At 41.9% G+C, this 18,968-nt stretch overlaps 1 protein-coding gene across 7 annotated transcripts in view; it reads right to left on the bottom strand.

Moving 5' to 3' along the window:
* Positions 1 to 884: 884 nt before the first annotated feature.
* The window catches only part of PRDM15 (PR/SET domain 15), a 38,606-nt gene continuing 20,522 nt past the window's right edge, over positions 885 to 18,968 (bottom strand). For 6 of the 7 annotated variants that reach the window (XM_050332778.1, XM_050332776.1, XM_050332779.1 and 3 more), the window contains 15 exons: positions 18,779 to 18,873; positions 17,809 to 17,896; positions 16,203 to 16,370; positions 14,830 to 14,924; positions 13,646 to 13,777; positions 13,073 to 13,207; positions 10,884 to 11,047; positions 10,099 to 10,178; positions 9,366 to 9,485; positions 8,529 to 8,660; positions 7,951 to 8,034; positions 7,599 to 7,774; positions 6,493 to 6,573; positions 5,942 to 6,154; positions 885 to 5,449 (listed from right to left, as the gene is read on the bottom strand). In XM_050332778.1, the coding sequence (XP_050188735.1) occupies positions 4,970 to 5,449; positions 5,942 to 6,154; positions 6,493 to 6,573; positions 7,599 to 7,774; positions 7,951 to 8,034; positions 8,529 to 8,660; positions 9,366 to 9,485; positions 10,099 to 10,178; positions 10,884 to 11,047; positions 13,073 to 13,207; positions 13,646 to 13,777; positions 14,830 to 14,924; positions 16,203 to 16,370; positions 17,809 to 17,896; positions 18,779 to 18,873 (2,243 nt within the window). In that variant the 3' untranslated portion in view covers positions 885 to 4,969. The remainder of the gene's footprint in view (positions 5,450 to 5,941; positions 6,155 to 6,492; positions 6,574 to 7,598; positions 7,775 to 7,950; positions 8,035 to 8,528; positions 8,661 to 9,365; positions 9,486 to 10,098; positions 10,179 to 10,883; positions 11,048 to 13,072; positions 13,208 to 13,645; positions 13,778 to 14,829; positions 14,925 to 16,202; positions 16,371 to 17,808; positions 17,897 to 18,778; positions 18,874 to 18,968) is intronic. The other variant, XM_050332780.1, reaches the window with a different exon arrangement.

Here is an 18,968-nt window from a genome sequence, read left to right as displayed (position 1 = left end):
ACACTTTCCAAGCAGAGCTTCACTGTGCATCGTGGTGTGGATGAGCACTATCCTCCTCCCATATTTTTCCTTCTCCCTTTACACCAGATCACAGCCACCGTGAAAAGGCAGCCAAAAGTACAAGATTTTAAAGACTTTCCAGCAGGTACACCCAAACCAATAATAAATGTCAGGCCAAAAGGAATTAGGAGCGACATTATTATTAAATAGCACCAAGGAAATCTTATTGCTGAATAGTTCCCAAAGCAACGCTAACAAAGCTATTCACCCCATGCATTTCCATGTAGCACCTATAGTTTGCATATAACTGTCATTTAGATGTATGGTTTTTGTTCCATTCCTAGTTTTCAAGATGAGAAATTGAGACATCTTTATGTATGCAGAACAACAGCAAATCACTCTGACAAACTGGCAGGAAAACTCGGTTCTTGAAATAAATCCAACTGCTTCCTGGCTATTAACTTCAAACCAACCTCTGGAACAATAAAACGATACAGAAATGTAGCTGGTTAGACTGACAGGAGACTGACTGGTAGGTTTGTGCCAAAAGACTCACTTTTCATAGTGGCACAGCTAAAAAAAAAAATAAACTAGATTTAGAGAGCATAATAGCACTTTATACAGTCATTTTTCCTGAGAGAACTCACCACATAGCACAGCCAAGGAAGGTTCAATCTCCTCTGGTTTCTGTTATCACCAAGCTGTAGAACAAATATTTTAGAACCTGTTTCTACCTCATGTTTCTGTATACTGTGGGATCCACAAAGTTCTGTGAGATAATGATTGAGCTTATTGCTTTTGACACGAATCTACGTGATTTGAAGAAAAAAATGTTTGAAGCCTTAATGAAGGAACAGGAAAGAATAACACTGGTAGAGAAAGGGTTCTGTACCTTGATGCTCTTTTACTTCAGAGCCCGTGTGCCACAGACAGCATTCAATTAAACAGTCTCATCAGCAAACAATGACAATACACAGAACACTACACAACATCACTCCTTTGGCTCCAAGTAATTCCAGTTTGCGACTGAACAGTTGTTATGCAGAAATCTCTCAACACCCGTGGCTGAAAACCAATAACCTTCATGTCCTACAGCTGAGGAGGCAGGTAACGAATGGGGGAAGGAAATTTGGATTGCACATCCCTTGAGGAGCTTCTGTTTCCTGTGCAGTTTGGAAACAGCATCGGTACAACTTTGGTATTCACCTGAAAAATGCTGGACAAGAGCCACTGCCTGCCCAAGGTAAGCTCTGCCTGGAAAGGCAGCTATTTCCAACCTCTCCAAACAAAATCATTTGAAACAAAAGCAAACACAAGAATTTTGTTTTTTGAAAAATTTTTTTTTTCATGGTGCAGCACACCCAAGATACAGTTGTGTTCTTGTAGGGATGCTGATAACAGTAGTAATGATAAAGTCATGCTGAGAGATGATGAGGTACCATAGCAAGGGAAAGTCACTCTCCTGTCTCAAAGGAGTGCTCTGGGAAGATCAGCCTGTAGAAAACTTTCTATTGCCTGACACAGCCAAAGCCCTTCCAGTGGTTATATTTTTCCTTCCTGAATATTATTTAAGATAATTTCTAAGGAAGAACAACCATCCACTGGAACAACCTGCCCAGGGATGTGGTGGAGTCCCTGTCACTGGAGATTGTAAAGATGCAATTGGATAGGGTGCTGGATAATGATTATTCTATGAATCTGTAACCTCACCCAAGCTCCCTTTGCCCAAAAAAGGCTGGACCAGATCATCTTTTGAGGTGCCTTCCAATTATAAGATTTTGAGGATACTGAGAGACAAGTGATGGACATTTCTACGTGACCACCAACCTGCAAGCACTCACTGTGTGATCATTCCTTCTGAAATCAGTTGGAATCAATGCCTCCCAGAAAGGCAAGATCCCACCTGCCTGGATGGGAATATGAAGGCCAGGTGGTGTGGGTGGCAGGCTGGGCTACACGAGAGTACAGAAAACCAGGGCACCACATCAGGGTAAAGAGGTTTTGTAAAGCCAGAGAGGTCTCTTAGTGGTCCATTACCTCCATGTGCAGTTCTTATCAAACAGGAAATTATGTGTTAAAATGATGCAGGTTGATTAAATGCAGCCATCAGTGCTACTGTCAGTAGTATTAACATGGAGCAGATGGACTCTGCTAAGGCAAAACCCTTCTTTTTTTCCCCCTGTTAAAACCTTAATCACTATTTACATGTCTAAACAAAACTTTGTTGTAGAAATTCTATATGCAGCACTGTAACCCTCCATCTGTGTGTACATATATATATAGATATGTATCTTTTTAGATGTTAGCCATCTTTATTTACCACAACAACTCGATCTAGGACCTCTCCATTTGCCTTCCTTCCCTTTTTTTTCCCCCCCTCTCTCCAAAGTACCCTGCCAACAGATAACGTGCCTGTACCAATTAGGCACCAAACACGGGAAAAAAAGAAGTTTAAAGTACATAAACAGCATATTTTGTAAATAAAACCTAGCTTCCTCTTGCCCAGCGGGCTTGGTGTGAAAGGGAAGCATCTGTGGACAAGACAGCTGAGGAGAAACTTAATTAGCTCAAGCCAGTGATGAAATAATCCAGGAACTCTGCTTCCTGGGATATTGGGAATCTAAAAAATTACAGGATCTCATTATATTGTGTGAAAAGTATCTGAGGAAGACAAAAGGGGGTAGGGAATGAAAAATTCTCTTTCCCATCAAATACAGGTCTCCCCCATGCAGACATTTTATAGACTTGTTGACATTTACAGAAAAGTTAGTACTGCTTCTCTGACACACAAAATCTGTCACCAGAAACCCCCTTCTCATACATGTCCTGCAGCTTTACACAGAGTCTGGCATAGCAAGGCTCTGGACGCTGTTATGGCACAAAAAAAAACCACTGGAGGTTAATTTTAATATCCAGACATTTATACTTTGGAAGAATTTGTTGCAGAGATCATAAGGCATCCTTTAGGGGTCAAGTAGTCCATGTTAAGAGAGACTTTCAAAGCTGAAGTCGTTCCTATTTGTATTTTTGCTAATATAAAGAACATTTTCATAACTGTGATAGGCACAGACAGGATTTTTACAACCATCAACCCATTCTCACTGTCAAACACAGCAGCTGCTTTATCCTCAGCGAGAACCTCCAGCAAGGTTCTGTGGCTCAGTCAGCTGCCCCAAAAAGACCTTGTTCTTGAGCTGGAAGGACAGATTTGTCTTTCAGGATTCCAGGCAGCAACATATTATATATATATATTTTTTTAGTTTATTCCTTTTTGCTATCAGCTCTCTTTTTTTTTTTTTTTTTTTTCCTGTGGGAACAACACTACCTTCTTGACATGCAAAAGTCCAGACTGCACATCAATGTATGGAGAACAGAATGAGAGTGAAGTGTCAGCAAAGATGTCTTTGACCCAACCCACTATTTGTATCCCCAACAGTCATGCAAACCTTGCCCGTTATACACTGGGGCACACTGACTCCATGTGGCAGCACACAGAACATGCTTCAGACATTCCCTTTTCCTGCATTTCACACAGCCCTGCGTGTGTGGCCATGGATTTTGGAAATACTTCTGGAAACAGAAGGAACAGAATCCGTATGTTATTTCTGTGAGAAAAGGCAACACGGGGATGAAAAAAAAATTAATGAATCGTATTGGCAACAGTGTTTTTCACACAAATATTCACCAGGAACACACAGTAAAGTACAAAGGCTATATATATATATAATATATCGATTCCCGGTCGGGGACACTCCCCGGGCAGGTGGAGCTCGTTAACCCTGTAAAAGGCAATCCATCTACGTCCTGAAGACCTCGCTGCCACCGTCCAAGCTCGCTTGGCCCCGGCAGATGAACCTTAGGATTAAAGGGTGGGCTCAGTTCCGCGCACACTGTGTCTCACCTAAAAAATCCAATGCGCAGGCTGGAAGGTGGAAAGACCTTCCCCGGATCTTCGCTCGCGAAGACTGGCCATTAAATATATATATATGTATATGTATATATATATATATAAAAAAATGCTTTCTCAAATGTTTAGTACACGATGAAATAAGTCTAGTTGAAAAAAATTCACATCCTGAACTTGATCAAAGGGGACTGATTGCTCTTCAGGCCTATTAGCTAAAAGCAAGATTGAAAGAGCAGGTTTGAAAAATTACAGAAAACTGTATCACATTCTTTTTTTTTTTTTTTTTCCAGTTTGTAATTGGTTTGATTCAAACTTGACTAGAAGACCATAAAAGTTGCTTTAGCATCAGACCAGCTGTCTGATTCAAGTAGCACTAACACTGTGTGATGGGTACAGGGTTTTTCCCATGACTAAAATGGAAATACTTTGTAAAATTGGTATATTTTCTTCCACACCACACTCATGCCCACCCCAAAGCCCCAAATTCCACCTAGTTTACCAATGTTGTTAAGATATAAGACCTAAAGAAGATAAGAAACAAAGACAATTACTGTTTTGCCCGTTTGTGTCTTCACATTTCAGTCTCTACCAGCTGACCACAAGTACATTCCACTCACTGAGAACAAGGTCTTCATATTTCACTTCCAGACTGGAGAGAAGTGACATGGTATGGCTGAAAGGGTTTTGTACATCACAAGTGCCGTAATATTTAGGATTTCCCTGCTTTGGTTAAGGTGTATAATGATGCACCTGTCAAATCTCAATCTTACTGCACAAGTGTAAGGGGATGCTGAATTTGTGGTGAGATTTTGAGATTTTTTTCCTTTTTTTTTTTTTTTTTGTTGTTGTTAAGACAGTGCAAGGACTAGAGACAGCATGAGAATCTCAGATCAGGGGTGTTGCAGGGTGTTGCTACGCCAATTTCACCTCACACCTCAATGCATAAACATTTTCCCGTCTCTGTTTGGTATCCAGCAAACAATCCTATTGGAAATTTTCCTTTTTTTTTTTTTTTTTTTGTCTCTGAGTACAGTCCATTTCAAAACTTCCCAAAGTTATAAATTAATAGCTGTACATCTGCTGCTGCTGCTGCTCTGTCTGAACCGGCTGCTGCCCCGGCTGCTGTTGCGTCGCCGGTGCCTGGGGCTGCAGGACATCAGTCTGAGGCACCGACCTCCAGGTCAGGGGGTGCTGTTCCGAAATCTGGTTCCCCAGAGGAGCAATGGAGTTCACCAGGGTGGTCAGGTTTATAAAGTGGGCCACGGACTGGGGGTTGGCAGCCTCTGGCTGGGGCTGGATCTGAACGTCGCTCTGGCGGTTGTGCAGCATCGCGGAGCCGCTGACGGTGTCGAAGGTGACGGTGAGGATGGAGTTGTCCAGCTGCAGCTGGCGCTCCGGGGCAGTCAGGTGGCCCACGGCCACGGGCTGGAGGTTTGTGAACTGGGTCCCAGCTGCTGTCGTGATGGGGGTGACGGTGATATTTGTGAGCCCCACAGAGCTGGAAGGGGCTGTGACGTTTGGGTCGCCGAGGGTCACCACCACCTGAGGGGAAACACAAAGGTGACCTCAGCCTTAGACCTTGCACCTGATTATCGTCAAGGAAGACCCCCTGATGGGCTCACATGTTGCTACTGCCAGCAGGAGAAGTCACATGCAGAGGGGAACATAGAAAACTTGGAATATAACAACTTCGATATTTAGCAGTATGATGGTAATGGGAGAGGGGGACATGCAACATCCAAAACAAGCAGCCAAATTAAGTTTTCTGCTTTCAATCTCATTCTTTAATCAGCCAGTTAGTGGTACCTGGCAAACAAGGAGATGGTAACACCAAAGGAAATGAAAACAAACATAAGGAGCTTACTGGTCCAACTCCTTGTTTTTTTAAAATCCCTATCCATCTTTGTACTATCACAGTTTATCAAATCAGCTTCAGATGTTCCACTCACACTTCTGTGTTTGCAATTAGCCAAAACCGAAGGGTTATCCCTCCAAGCAATGCCTGCAACCCATCACCCTGCTCCTGGAGCTCACCTGCTGGATGCTCTGTACAGCTGAATTAGTCTCATCTCCAACATTCCCCGTGAATTCACCTTCCTTCTCTGTGTATTCACTGAAGGCAGGATCCTCAGGCACTTGAGCTTCCTCCTCCTCACCAGACTTTTGTTTTCGTTTCTGGCCACGTTTAGGAGCTTTAATGTGCTGTTTCCCTTCTGGTAATTCTCCCTGTTCCAATGCTAATTCCGGCTGGAGCAACACAATTCCAAACAAAACATCAAGTCCTTTTGCTTAGTGAAGTTCCAAGCAAGAGCCTATCACCTGAAGCTGTTTTACTGTCAGTTCTCAAATGAAGAAATAAACTTTAGAAAAACCTGATTTGGGGGAGCGAGACCTCACCCTGTAATTATTTCTGTCTTACCAGCACCCCTGTTACACAACCAAACAGATCAAGAACCTGCAGTTGTTTGGACATGTTACTCTTGGGCTGGCTCTGAGAAAGCACATTCCTCACCCACAGCCTGTGCTCAGCTATGTTATGTACCAAAAATGTCCCCACCTCACCCTCCAGTGGGCCTGGAATTTACCTGTACAATCCCAATGGAAGAGGCATCAATGGTTGTTGTCTCTGGCAGCTGCTCTAAATCATCAATCTTCACTGAAAGGATCTGTAGACAAAGAGGTATCAGCTGGTGAGCTGCGGTCGGAACAATACAGGATCTCCCCAGTAAATCCTGTCACAAAGCCAAAATGATGTAAATCTAACATTTTACACGTATCATTTAATATGAAGGAGTTAACCATGGCTTTTTTCTAAATAACCTTTTGGTATAAAGTCTTCTCATTCTCACTGAAAACCAGCAAAGTTTAAGGACACCAGTAGAAGAACGTGTTTATTTTCTAGACAGAACACAACCCACTGAGAAGGGATGAATTATATAGAAAACAATGTGTTTAAAAAAACTACTGCGTCCTACTTCATTATTTTCAGCTGAATCTCTACATGTCAGCTCATCAAAGAATAGAGCATTTTTAATCCCCAAATCGACTTCCTTCACAGTCATCATGATAAAACAGCAAAGCAACAATAATGATAAATTGGCAGTTTAAAAAAAAAAAAGCCTCAAAGGGAACGGACAAGCCTCAGTCAAACCTAAGCAAGAAATGCTGAGGAGAAACACAACAGCTATTCAGAAAATTAGAACACAGAAAAAACCCCGTTGGGGTCAGACAAAACATCCCTCTAATCCAGATTCTCTCCAGTCAGCATTCATCTTTAATACTGAGAATAATTTTGTATCATCAGCAGATGCTGCCACCACCTCTCTATTCACCACTTCTTTCAGATCATTTCTGAACACAGGGAACACAATGGGGGGAAAAAAGAATCCATTATACTCGCTAATGGATGAAGACAAAACATCAAAAAACACACATTTAAGCTGAGGCAGAGAAAGAAAAAGCGGTTTAAATAATCAGAAGAACTTCATTTTCAGGGACTGGCAATCAGATCTGTTTACTACTGAAACACGTAACACAGTTAAATGGCTGATTCAGTTAAGTGCATGTTTCACAGACACTGCCTAAAACTGGCTCCAAAAAAGCAGAAAAAGGGAAAAAAATTAATTCAAGTCACTGAAGGCCAAAAAACCCTCCAAACCAAACCCACAATCCACCTGCCAAACTAACTCACCTCTGGATGTTTACGCCTCATGTGCCGACTCATGGAGGCTCTGGTAGAAACCTTTGTCCCACACAGCTGGCAGCTCTGGGCTTCCACCTTATCGTGAGTGAGCTGGATGTGCTTCTGCAGCATGTAATCAGTGACATACTTCTTGTCACACACTGAACACGTCCACTGTTTTCCTACTGGTGGCAGATGGAAGGAAACCCAACAGATGAGTATCGTACTGTCAACACCTCGGCAAGAGGAACAATTTGCGTTTGGTAACGGGAGGTGCAACACCAAAGACTGGCAAGACTAAAGCAAGCCTAAGAACAGAATTAAGATACTGTTGCTGGACACTGTTTTTTAGAGGGTTTACCTGTATGAATGAGCTTGTGAGTCTCCATTGTATTTCTCTCGCTGAACGTCTTGCCACAGAGCTCACACATGAAATCTTTGATTCCTGCATGAAGAGCACATTTAGCATCTGTGAAAGGAGCCTAAGGTATGCAGGACAATCCAGTTTCATATTACTAACATTAAAAAAAACCATAAAAAACACAGTCAAACAAGTAGAAGAAGCCCAGCTTCACCACCCACTTTCATCAAAGCCATGGCACTATATCGGGCAGAAAATAAATCCAAGAGAAACCGATGTGGGAGGCAAAATTTTGGGAAATGGGAACCTGAAGACTAACTTAAAGCCAAGCCAATGCTCTGGACCTATCCTAGACCTAAACAACCACTCTCAAAAAAAGCAAAGCTTGAAGCCAACTAAACTGTATCTCTCCAGTTGCAGAACGGGTGATGTCAGCTGAGAAGAGGACAAAATCTCACTTTTCAAAAAGCAGAATATACGTATTTTATTAGTTTTCCTCATACTCTCTGACTGTTCTAGGTAAGAGTTCTCTACTGGGAAGTATTTAACTGATTCAGTGCCACTTTTAGAGCTCTCACCTGTGTGTCTCTTGTAATGCTTCAGCATATTGACCTTCTGTGCAAATTTTCGGTGGCATTCCTTGCACTCATATTCCTTAATCCCTTTGTGAAGTTTCATGTGGTGACGAAGTGCATGTTTTGTCTTCATTCCTGTGAGACAAAAGGTACAGCAAGACAGTCACTCCACTGCTCCCACCTTCAGAGAACTCAGGATGATCATGTTGTTACCCAAGAGCTCTAAGCTTATATTTGCCTCAAGTCCACAACTGCACATTTTTAATTGTTTATGTAGCAATGCACATTATTATTTTAATTCCAGGAAAAAGCTCTGGAAAACATCTGAGTAACCACTGAGGAAGAAGCAAAACAGCAGGGACAAGCAAAGACAAAGCATCACTAGAGGTGTCAGACTTACTACTGCCTTCCACTAAAATACCAGGTCAGATTTGTCCAAGTTGTAACACGAGCAATTAAAAAAGTCAAAGCAACTTTGACATTTAAGGCTCTTACAGAGAGAAATTATTCCATTTCTTAAGCCCGAAAACAAGTCTAGAATGAAAAAAAAAAAAATCAACCTGCATTCCCTTCTGTGCTGCAAATGCATTAGAACATAGTCAGGTGTGTTGTAAAAATCACTGTTTTCTTACAGGCCATAAAACTAAACTGTATAAAATTAGGGGTAGTTTATGTAACCCTAAGGCCCCTGATTAACACAGTTTCTACCTCTCAAAGATGCAGGATTTACAGCACTCCCAGACCTTCCCAAATACTCTTTAAGAATGGAAGGGGTCTAAATTCAGATATTCACCTGCTATTCAGTATCACAATTAATGGAAAACAAGGCATCAGACATACCTTTGCCACACTCTGCACACAAGTATTCTCGGATATTATCATGGACCCGCATATGTTCTTTTAACATGTCTTTCCTAGCAAATGATTTGCCACATTGCTCACAAGCATGACTTTTTACACCTTAAAAATAAATTTAAAAGACAACATAAACAACAAAAAAAAAATGTTAATGAAAAATGTGCATCTCCTAAAAACTGACTAAAATGGTGACTAAAGAAGGCAACAGCCCCCCTTGTGCTGTCAACCACACCTTTCATGCATATTGTAGCTCAAACTAAATTTGGAGAGAGAGGAAAGTTGGTTTTTTTGTGTAAGATCTGGGAAAAAAAAGAGGTAAAGCCTGAGGTAGGAAAATACTGAGTAGCATGAAATAGTAATGAGCTTTTAAAAATGATTTTGCAGTAGCAGTTTTCAGCCTGTGTAATGGTGAGAAGGTGGCATGGATAAGAATCTGGGGAAGTACAGAACACAGAATTAGGTGAATCCTGCAACATCATATTATCTAGGAATTTTGATTGTGTGCCCAGATCAAATCTCATTAATATTACCTGCTTTAGAAAACGAGTCTACCCTAAAAGCAAAAATATAACATTATCTGATTGTATCTTACAGTAAAAAACAGTAAGTTTTTTTCCTCCAGCCAAAAAAAAAAAAAGAAAAAAAGAAAGGCAGGCACTGGCAATAGAAATTTCTTTTTTATATTGATAATTATAAAGAAACACAACATTTTTACCTGTATGTATAAGCTTATGTCTTTCCAGATTTCCTATGCTGTTAAAAATCCTTCCACAGATTTCACATGGGTGGATGTATCTGAAACCAAAGAGACCAAAAACTGCGATTCTCTTCTTGAGACAGAAGTGATTTTCAGGCATCTCTGTCAGCAATTCTGTTTCATTCGCTAATGCTAATTACTATAAAAGTTCCTTGAAGCTTAAATTTTTTTAAAATGAACCTTAAGAAACCCCTAAGTTGACTGCAAGCTTGGAGCAGCCTGGCTCAAAAAATAGTTAAAAAAAAAAACTTATTAAAATCATTGATTTATAATTTGCAAAGCCCAAACTCCGAGGCTGTTGACTAAGTGAAGTCAATCACCAGTGATATTTACTTAAGCTTTTAATAAACATTTTAACACTCATTATACTGTTTCAGATATTTTTAGTACAGCCCAATTACAGAGAATATGCCCAGCTGGAAGGGACCCACAAGGATCAGAGTCCAACCCTTAGCCCTGCAGAGGACCATCCCCAAGAGTCACACCATGTGCCTGAGAGCATCATCCAAATACTCCTGGAGCTCTGTCAGCCTTGGTGCTGTGACCACTGTCCTGGGGAGCCTGTTCAGTGCCCAAACACCCTCTGGGGGAAGAACCTTATCCTGAGATCCAGCCTAACCCTCCCCTGGTACAACTTCAGGCCATTCCCTCCGGTCCTGTCACTGCTTCTCTAAAAGCACCAGGGGGCAGAGCCACTGTCACTCCAAGAAGATGGTTCCTCTTATCAGTGCCACATGTCTTACTTCTGCACCTTGGGGTCAGGCAGGTTCTCCCGGTGGATGACCATGTGCGCGTGGTACGTCGCCTTCAGGGCAAAGCGCCGGTTGCAGATGCTGCAGCCGTAGCCCTTCTCCTTGTGCACGTCCATGATGTGCTTCAGGTACTCCTTCCCTCTGCCAAAAGTCAGCTGGGGAATGAACCAATAGTGAATGAAAGGGGGAAAAAGTCCTCAGGTGCAGCAATGAGCTGGGAGCGCACTGCCAGGATCTCGAGTTGGGGTGAGTCAACGTGAATATCCCGTGTATCACTTCAATACCCTGTGTATCATTTAAATATCCTGTGTATCACTTCAATACCCTGTGTATCACTTCAATACCCTGTGTATCACTAGATGAAAAATCTGTGAAAGCTGGATTTAGGCCTGAACCCCTTTGGCCATTACAGGCACGCTGCTACAGGACATCGGTTCGTTTGGAAATCCTGCTCGAGACGGTGTCTCCACTTCTTACACTGCACAAGAAGAGGACCCCAAATTAGTCGTGCACTGAGGAACAGCCTTGAAGAGACCCATGTTTAACCTCCACCAGCTGTCAAAGTGAGGATGCCACAGGTGGAAGAAATGTCTGCTGGGCTCTAAGGGCATGGCAAGCTCTAGTCGGCACAGTCAGCTTTGGCACTGGCTTCAGAAGAGTTGGAATTTCTAGGCATTGCAGGGCAGTGCCTCCAGCTCACCTCCTGGAAGTGCTAAAGCTGTGACAGACAGGTGCTCCACTACTGAGCTCCCTGGGCTACGTAACCCTGCGTATCCAAAATGATCCAGCATATCCAGACATGCTCCGGAACATCAGGGCAAAGTGCCATAATGACATGACCTCTTGTTTCAGTTTTGAAACCAGTCAGGGTATTTCTGACAGTACTGCACAGCTTGGTGAAGAGGTACTTTGGGATGACAAAAAAACCACAGAGATTCTTCAGATCTCAGAAGAGGGATTTCACCAAGACTCATTTGTATGTTGTTTTCCCTTTGGCTGTTCCGTTTCCCAAAAGTGCCTCCCCACCTCCTCACAGCAAATCTCACTTTCCACAGCTGTTCCCTTACACGACTCTTTACTTCACCAACACCTGCAAAAGTGCTAAAAAAACCCCCCACCTTCCAGAAAGAGCTTTCTGATCTGAATGGCCCAACTGCCCTCACTTGGAAGCACACAATTTTATGCAGTTTATGTACCCATGAAGTGTCAGGCAGGAAAATTAGCACACTGAAAGCAGCCATGTGATTAACTGCTGTGACACCACACCTTCTTATGTTTACTGGCATAAGCTTCGAATCAGCTTTCACTTTATACCAGTTCATAGATGAGAACAGAAAACTCAAGGATTATTATTCCCAGGTTATAAAATGAAGATAAGGTAAGAACTTTCACCACATCAAGTGGGGACTGTGAAATAAGCTCTGATTTCCAGGGGTCAAGTCAGTGGCTTAACTACCAAAATCTCCCCTGTCCCTATGTCAATTTGGCCAATTTTGCTTTTTTTTTCCTCACTTTTTTTTTTTTGCATCCCACCTGCCCCAGCACAGTCAGGGCACAGAATCCAAATAGGCCTTAAGGACCCCGTTATTTCTTTACCAAATGGCAAAAGCCATGCAGCAAAAGGTTTCAAAAGTCTTTCCTCTCTCAGCTGACAACTGGGTAAACTGCATTCCAGCAGTAATCCCAGTGCCATTCCTGACATTCCCAGAGCAGCCCAAGAACAAGCAGCCACGCTGAACATAAGCAGCACTCTTGATTCCCCAGACTGGATATCCACTAGAGGACCATCTGGTCTCAGAAATCAATTAATCTGTGGACTGTGTCATTCAGAAATGCTGCAATGATTTTAATTTGCGCGTAATCAAAAGGTAGTAAAAGATCTGAATGTTCCTTATTGATCTGAAATGTTCCTTTAGTGATTCTTCCTCCAGTGTTGCTTGTTCCCTTCCATAGCTAAGTGAATATATCTGTATTTCTCTTTGTAAGTGTTTAGCATCCACCTTACAGAACACCACCTAAAGCCTTATGGAATAACATCACAGATTAGAGGTAACAAGCACTGCAGACCTGTGGACTGTCCTTCTCTTTGAAAACCCTTAATGTTATTCAAAGTTCTGAATGATTTATAGACATCTCCACTCTCTCATCCCCATCCCAAAACAAAAAGTATTTAAAGCTACCTGGCACCTTTTGCAGCTATACTTGTGAGGCTCAGAATCTGCACTTTCATCAGAGTTGTCATCATTTTCCTCTGATGAGATTCCAATTTTACCAATGAATGCTTCTCTCTGGTGATCATCCATGAGGGCTATGTCCTGTGAAGAGTGGGAAAGAACATTTAATAGATTAAACTTATTCTTCAAAAGGTAAAGACCCGTTCACCTTTTGTTGCCATGCAGACAATGCCATTGCATTAACAATTGCTGCAATATTATTTATTTAAAATATCCTCCTGCTTCATTCAATCCAGGTCAACAAAGTTCCTCTGTCCACGACTACACAAGGAATAACTGTTTATTCAAACAAACAACGTTAATTTTTTTTAATTCAAACAAATAGTACTAATTGTTTGTGTGTATAAAAGGAACCTTAATGTAAAGAGACTCAACTGGTACAGTATTACATCTGTACAAGCATCTTTATGAGAACCACTGAGTGATACAATTCCCTTTCAATTCAATCCGTTACAGTTCAGTGATAACCTAGTTATGTCAAAACAATCTGCCTTTTCTAATGAAATATTAACACAATACCTTAAAATGGACATGAATATGATCTCTCAACACATCCACCCTGAAAAATTTACGTCCACAGATTTCACAAGTGTATTTCTTGTCTCCGTGTGTTAGAAGGTGTTTGTTCATGTTGCTCCTACATGAAAATACCTAAAAGCAAAGAAGGAAGGAAGGAAGGAATTAAGGAGTTTTAGACCATGTCCAGCAGGGCTACAGTTCTGTAATTTATCCAATAGAGAGCACAGAATATATTTACTGTCTTTTTGATTCATTCTGACCAGAAACATGTAGGATCTCCTGTTAGCCAGCCAACAGGCTACCTAAGAAACTGCTGGCATGGCAAAATCCAGGGGCAAAGTTCCAAGGAACTGACTGAAACTGGCCATTCATCAGAGATGGACTTCCAAAAAAGCTGCAGCAGAATTACAGAGGGTAGAATTAGAAACATTTAGAGTGTCTTTTGAATCATGAATGTTCCATTTGTCTATAAAAAGATGTATGCACAAAATTTACCTTGATTGGTATGTAACACATCCAAAGCATCAAAACCAGAGGGTCTACACACCAGCTTAAGAGTAGTTGCTCAGGTGCATTTAGCACCATGAACCATTAAACATTTATAAAATCACTAGTTAAACTCTCTGTGATAACAGCAAGTTAAGCTCCTGAGTGCTAAACACCCAAATGCAACAAGTGACTCCCAATGCACACAGTCAACTCCAGCTGTTTACATCCTGGCAGAAAAACTCCACTTTAAATTAAACATAAGCCATGAGATTTCACTGACACAGAGTGGCCATGTGTGACACTACATTGTGCTGCATGTCCTGAAAGAAAAGGTCTTGCCTGAACTTCAGTTTTGTTCTTTTCTCTGTCCTAACAGCTCCCATCATCACAGTGGGTTTGGATACAATGGCTGTTTAAAGAGTAATGTCTTGACTGGACTCCACAAACTGCCTGGGCAGCTGTTCCAGTGCTCTGCCACCTTCAATGGAAAGAAGTTCTTCCTCATGTTGAGCTGGAACTTCTTTTGTTTTAATTTACAGCCGCTGCTCCTTGTCCTGTCACTGGGCACCACCGAGGAGAGCCTGGCCCCATCCTCTGACACCCACCTGGGAGATGTTTGTATCTCAGCCTTCTCTTCTCTAGGCTGAACTGTGACATCCTTGGAGCTACAGTGCAGAGCTGGCACACGCACCCACCTTCCCACACACGGGGCACCCCGAAGGCTCCTTCTTGTAGCGAACCATGTTCTCCGTGCTGTGCTCAAAGTCTTCTCTTTTCACACGCCTCACCCCTTCACAGAACAGGCCCCACCAAAAAGACAAAGCAAAAAAAATAAACCATGGTTTTCCACTCCAATCTGCAGGCCCTCTCAGGGGAGTACTGGAGGGAGAAGAGTTAATGAAACACGGGGAAGGGCCTCGATGCAGGATTTAATTGATAACAAAAGGGTGATTTCTAAATTAAAACTGTGTCTTAAGAATACAAAAGCAGTCTGCCAAAGTGATGTGCTATGGCTTATTGGTTATTACACCAACTGTAAAGTGTCTGAAAACACACATTTGTTGTCAACACCAGGAAACAGGCAGATCTAGGAGGCCTTGGTACTTCAATCAAATATTTAAATATTTTCACTAAGAAGAGGGAGAGGGAGAGTCTCTAAGAAGACAGGCAACAATTCAGCATCAGCTTTAATGTTCAGTGAGGATTTCAGACCTCTTTCCCTGCTCCTTTCAAGAGGACAGAGGGCTCCAGCTCTTCTGTGACAGCTAAAAATGAGACACTTGTCCATTGTCATTCAGCCCCTTGTCCTCTGTCTCTCCTCTGGTTCTTGACACAAAGGCCTGAACCACAAAAAAGAGCCAGTGACAATCACCTATGCCCAAAACACAAAGTCAGACAGTCTGGCTGTTCTTTTTAAATCACCTTTGGTTTTATCATCTAGATCACCAAAGGCATTTTAATCCATATTTAGCAATCTGTGAAGTTTTTCCAGTCTCTCAGTACCTACAACATCCTTAGATGCTTGAGATTTTGCACAGTAAACTCTCATAATCTCATTCTCATATATTCTCAGGTGTTTGAAAGATAACATCCCACAGCATCCTATTGATACTATACTTCTATAGTAGCCACTTCCAGTTGTACATGGCAGGTTAATTCTCTGCCTTCAGATTTTAAAGCTACCACACAATTTTTTTTTTAAAAAAAAAGAAGAACAGAATTCAAATCATAATTAAAATCAGCTAGTCTAAACTACTGCATAATAAGCCAAGCAGCTTTCACATGACTGTTAGAAGCACTGGATTCAATCACATGAGGCTGAAAAAAAAAGCAAGTGCATCTCCTAGAAAGTTTTTCACAGAATTAGACAACTCCCCTGCAGGATCCATGACTATTATTTTTAATAAATGTCACATTTTGCTGGAAGTTGCTACTCTGGATCAGGTAACTGACAATAAAATGACAGCTACCATCCAGAAGAATCTAATGCACACAGCCATTTTCCTAACTTTCTCACCTCTACTGCTGTTTTGAGAGTAATAATTAGGTTGATCTGCAGTAAACTTACCTCCCAAGTGTCTTCTTTGATGGTCTAGCATGATATCCCTCCTGTAGAACATCTTATTGCAGATTTCACAGGCAAACTTCTTATCCCCGTGCTTTTTCTTGTGTTTTGAAAGGTTGCTGTTTGTAGAAAAGAATCTGAAGCACATCTCACACTGGAAAGTCTTGTCATCTGCAAGCAAGAGAAACCATGCAGAGCTCTTTACAGATGGGAAGAAGCTTTGCATGCTTGTGAGGCAAGCAGTTCTTTTATTCATCATTGTATGGGTTGAGGAGGGAAATGCAGAAGCACGAGTGTTTCTTTAAATTTATTTTTTTTCAAAGGTAATAAATATGTATGATGCTGACCTGAACATGGAATCTACGACTGTAACTTCCTCACATGGGGTGTTTCCACTGGGGTCTAGCATACACTAAAATGAAGGTTTGGAGTGGATTCTGTTAAAACTGATTTGAATATTTAGTGTTGGTAAAATCACTAAACACAGAGCAACACAGCACCACAGCTGTGTCTCAGCACCAGAATATTTCTGCCAGCACTGGCTCCTGACACCAGCCAGTACAGAATACTCCAGAAAAAAGTATAAAACCTCAAAAGCGTACCATCACATGACAACAGGCCTATGGGGAATTTCTTTTGTTCTCAGTAGTTGAGACCCTTCTTGGAACACAAAAACATGGTCCTGTAGATGGAATCTGCCAGTGCTGCAACCATCCCAAAGAATTTACAATTTGATGCCTTGAAGAATAGAGGAAACTTTGACCTTCTCAGTCAAAGGTTTGACCCGATGATCTTGGGGGTCTTTTCCAACCTTAATGATTCTGTGATTCTATTCTATGAGAAATTGCTGCTTGTATTGGTCAGCTCAGAGGAAACATGAGCTGCTGTCCTTGAATAAACAGAATACTGAGGTTACTTGGCATCACTTTCCATTCTGCACAAGGCTGAGGTTTTACACAAGCTGTACCCTCTGAAAGGAAATGAGAAACCCTGCTTTGAATGGTGCTCTGAGGGGCAATTACCTGGGGCATTCTGGACTGACAGTTATAGTGGGTCCAACAAAAGGAAACCAGGACATCATTTTCTAAGCATAGGATCACCCAGCATAAATAATGTGAGTAACCACAAGGGATGGCTATAGGAGAAAAGGACAGGTTCTAGTGACACTAAGGAAAAAACATCTAGAGACACTATTGCAAGTAGAAAACATTTAAAAAGCTGAATAAAAGTGACATTGTAGGAAACCACAACTATCACTAGTACTGATCCCCTTTCCAGTTCCTCTGTTTCAGAGAAATGAGGTGGAACTTAGTTTCAGGAAAGAAAATCAAACAGAGATGGTGACAGGTTATCTGTGAACATACAAATGAAATACCAGTGAGGATATTAGACAGGTGAATAGGAGATACTAAACAAAGCAATACCTAACTGGACATTTTGCTCTACAGATTATTGGTTACACTTTTCTTATAAAAAAAAAGACCTTTCTTTTTTTTTTGAGGGAAATAGGACCCTCCTTCTGTAGTTTCTATGCTGAGATGGATTTGTGGACATCACCCCCAAATGGAGTAGAGATGCCAGAGGGAGTGGAGCAGTTATCCGTTCTCACCTGTCCTGCAGTTATGGAATTCCAGTGCACTCTCTACCCGAAAGGCCTTTTCACAGGTGTTGCATTTGTACCTGTACTCACTGTCAACCTGAGGATTGCAAACAGGAAGAGTTTAAGTCAGAGAAAAATCCAAGTCATGTCTGACAGAGAAATTCTAAATCTCAACTATTTTCTCTGCTTTCTGTCTTTTCCAATTTTTATTCCTTCAAGAGGACATTTAAATACCCACTGATGCAAAACTCTGATGCTGTGTCATCCTGCCATGTTCCTACATCTGAGCTATTAAAAAAAAAAAGACCATATACCAGCTGTGTGCTTGTCACAGTCTTCCTGATAACCCCCCCAGTCCAACACAGACACAGAATGTCTGGGAAATAAGATGTGATCTGACTCATCCTCCAGAACAGATGGCAGCAATCTGAGATCTAAGGACCTTGATGCCAAGCAGAAATGGGAATATTCACTAATAAGGTGCCACTTATGGGTGTGTTATTAATATTCCTATGGCAGCAGCACCAAAAAGGCCCTCACCAACAGGCAGAGTTCGCACTCTTAGCCCACAGTTCACACATTAAAGGACACTACAGGTGGTGATAAATGAAAAGCACAGGCAAACAAGACTGGAACAGTCCTATTTAGTGCCATAAACTCAAGTCAGATCTCACCTCTACAGCAAGCAGGTCTAGCTAACTCCAGCTTGCCTTGCTGTAACCGATGCCTGAAGTAACTTTCTACAGGAAATTCGGATACAGAAAAGGGCTTGTATGTGCTCAAAAGCACGTCCACACTTTGCAAATTCATCAAGCAGAAGATGTTACCTCTCCCCTATCAGTCTTGTCTCACTCCCACGGGATCCCTGCCCACATGGAACTGACCCAAGCTGCCCAGCTGGCACCTGGAATATCCCTGCACCTTCCCACCTGACCTCAGCAAGAGCCCAAGAGTCATTTCCAGAGTCATTTCCACTCACTTCGTTTCTACTGTGCTTGTATGAAACGTGCTGCTTCAAGCTCTCCTTCCTGCTGAACAGCTTTGAACATTCCTCACATTTAAACAGTTTGTCACCTGAGGGGATCAACCAAGATAAAAGGAAAGTAGTCAGTGATGGATTATAACCAACTCCAAGCAAGACACGGGAAAAACCAAAGCACAAGCAAACT

This window comes from Myiozetetes cayanensis, unplaced genomic scaffold (genome assembly GCF_022539395.1).
Source record: "Myiozetetes cayanensis isolate MyiCay16 unplaced genomic scaffold, myiCay2020 scf5-8, whole genome shotgun sequence".
NCBI classification, from domain to species: Eukaryota; Metazoa; Chordata; class Aves; order Passeriformes; family Tyrannidae; genus Myiozetetes; species Myiozetetes cayanensis.
Note: the sequence above shows the minus strand (reverse complement) of the source record. Positions and strands in the feature narration are given on the sequence as shown.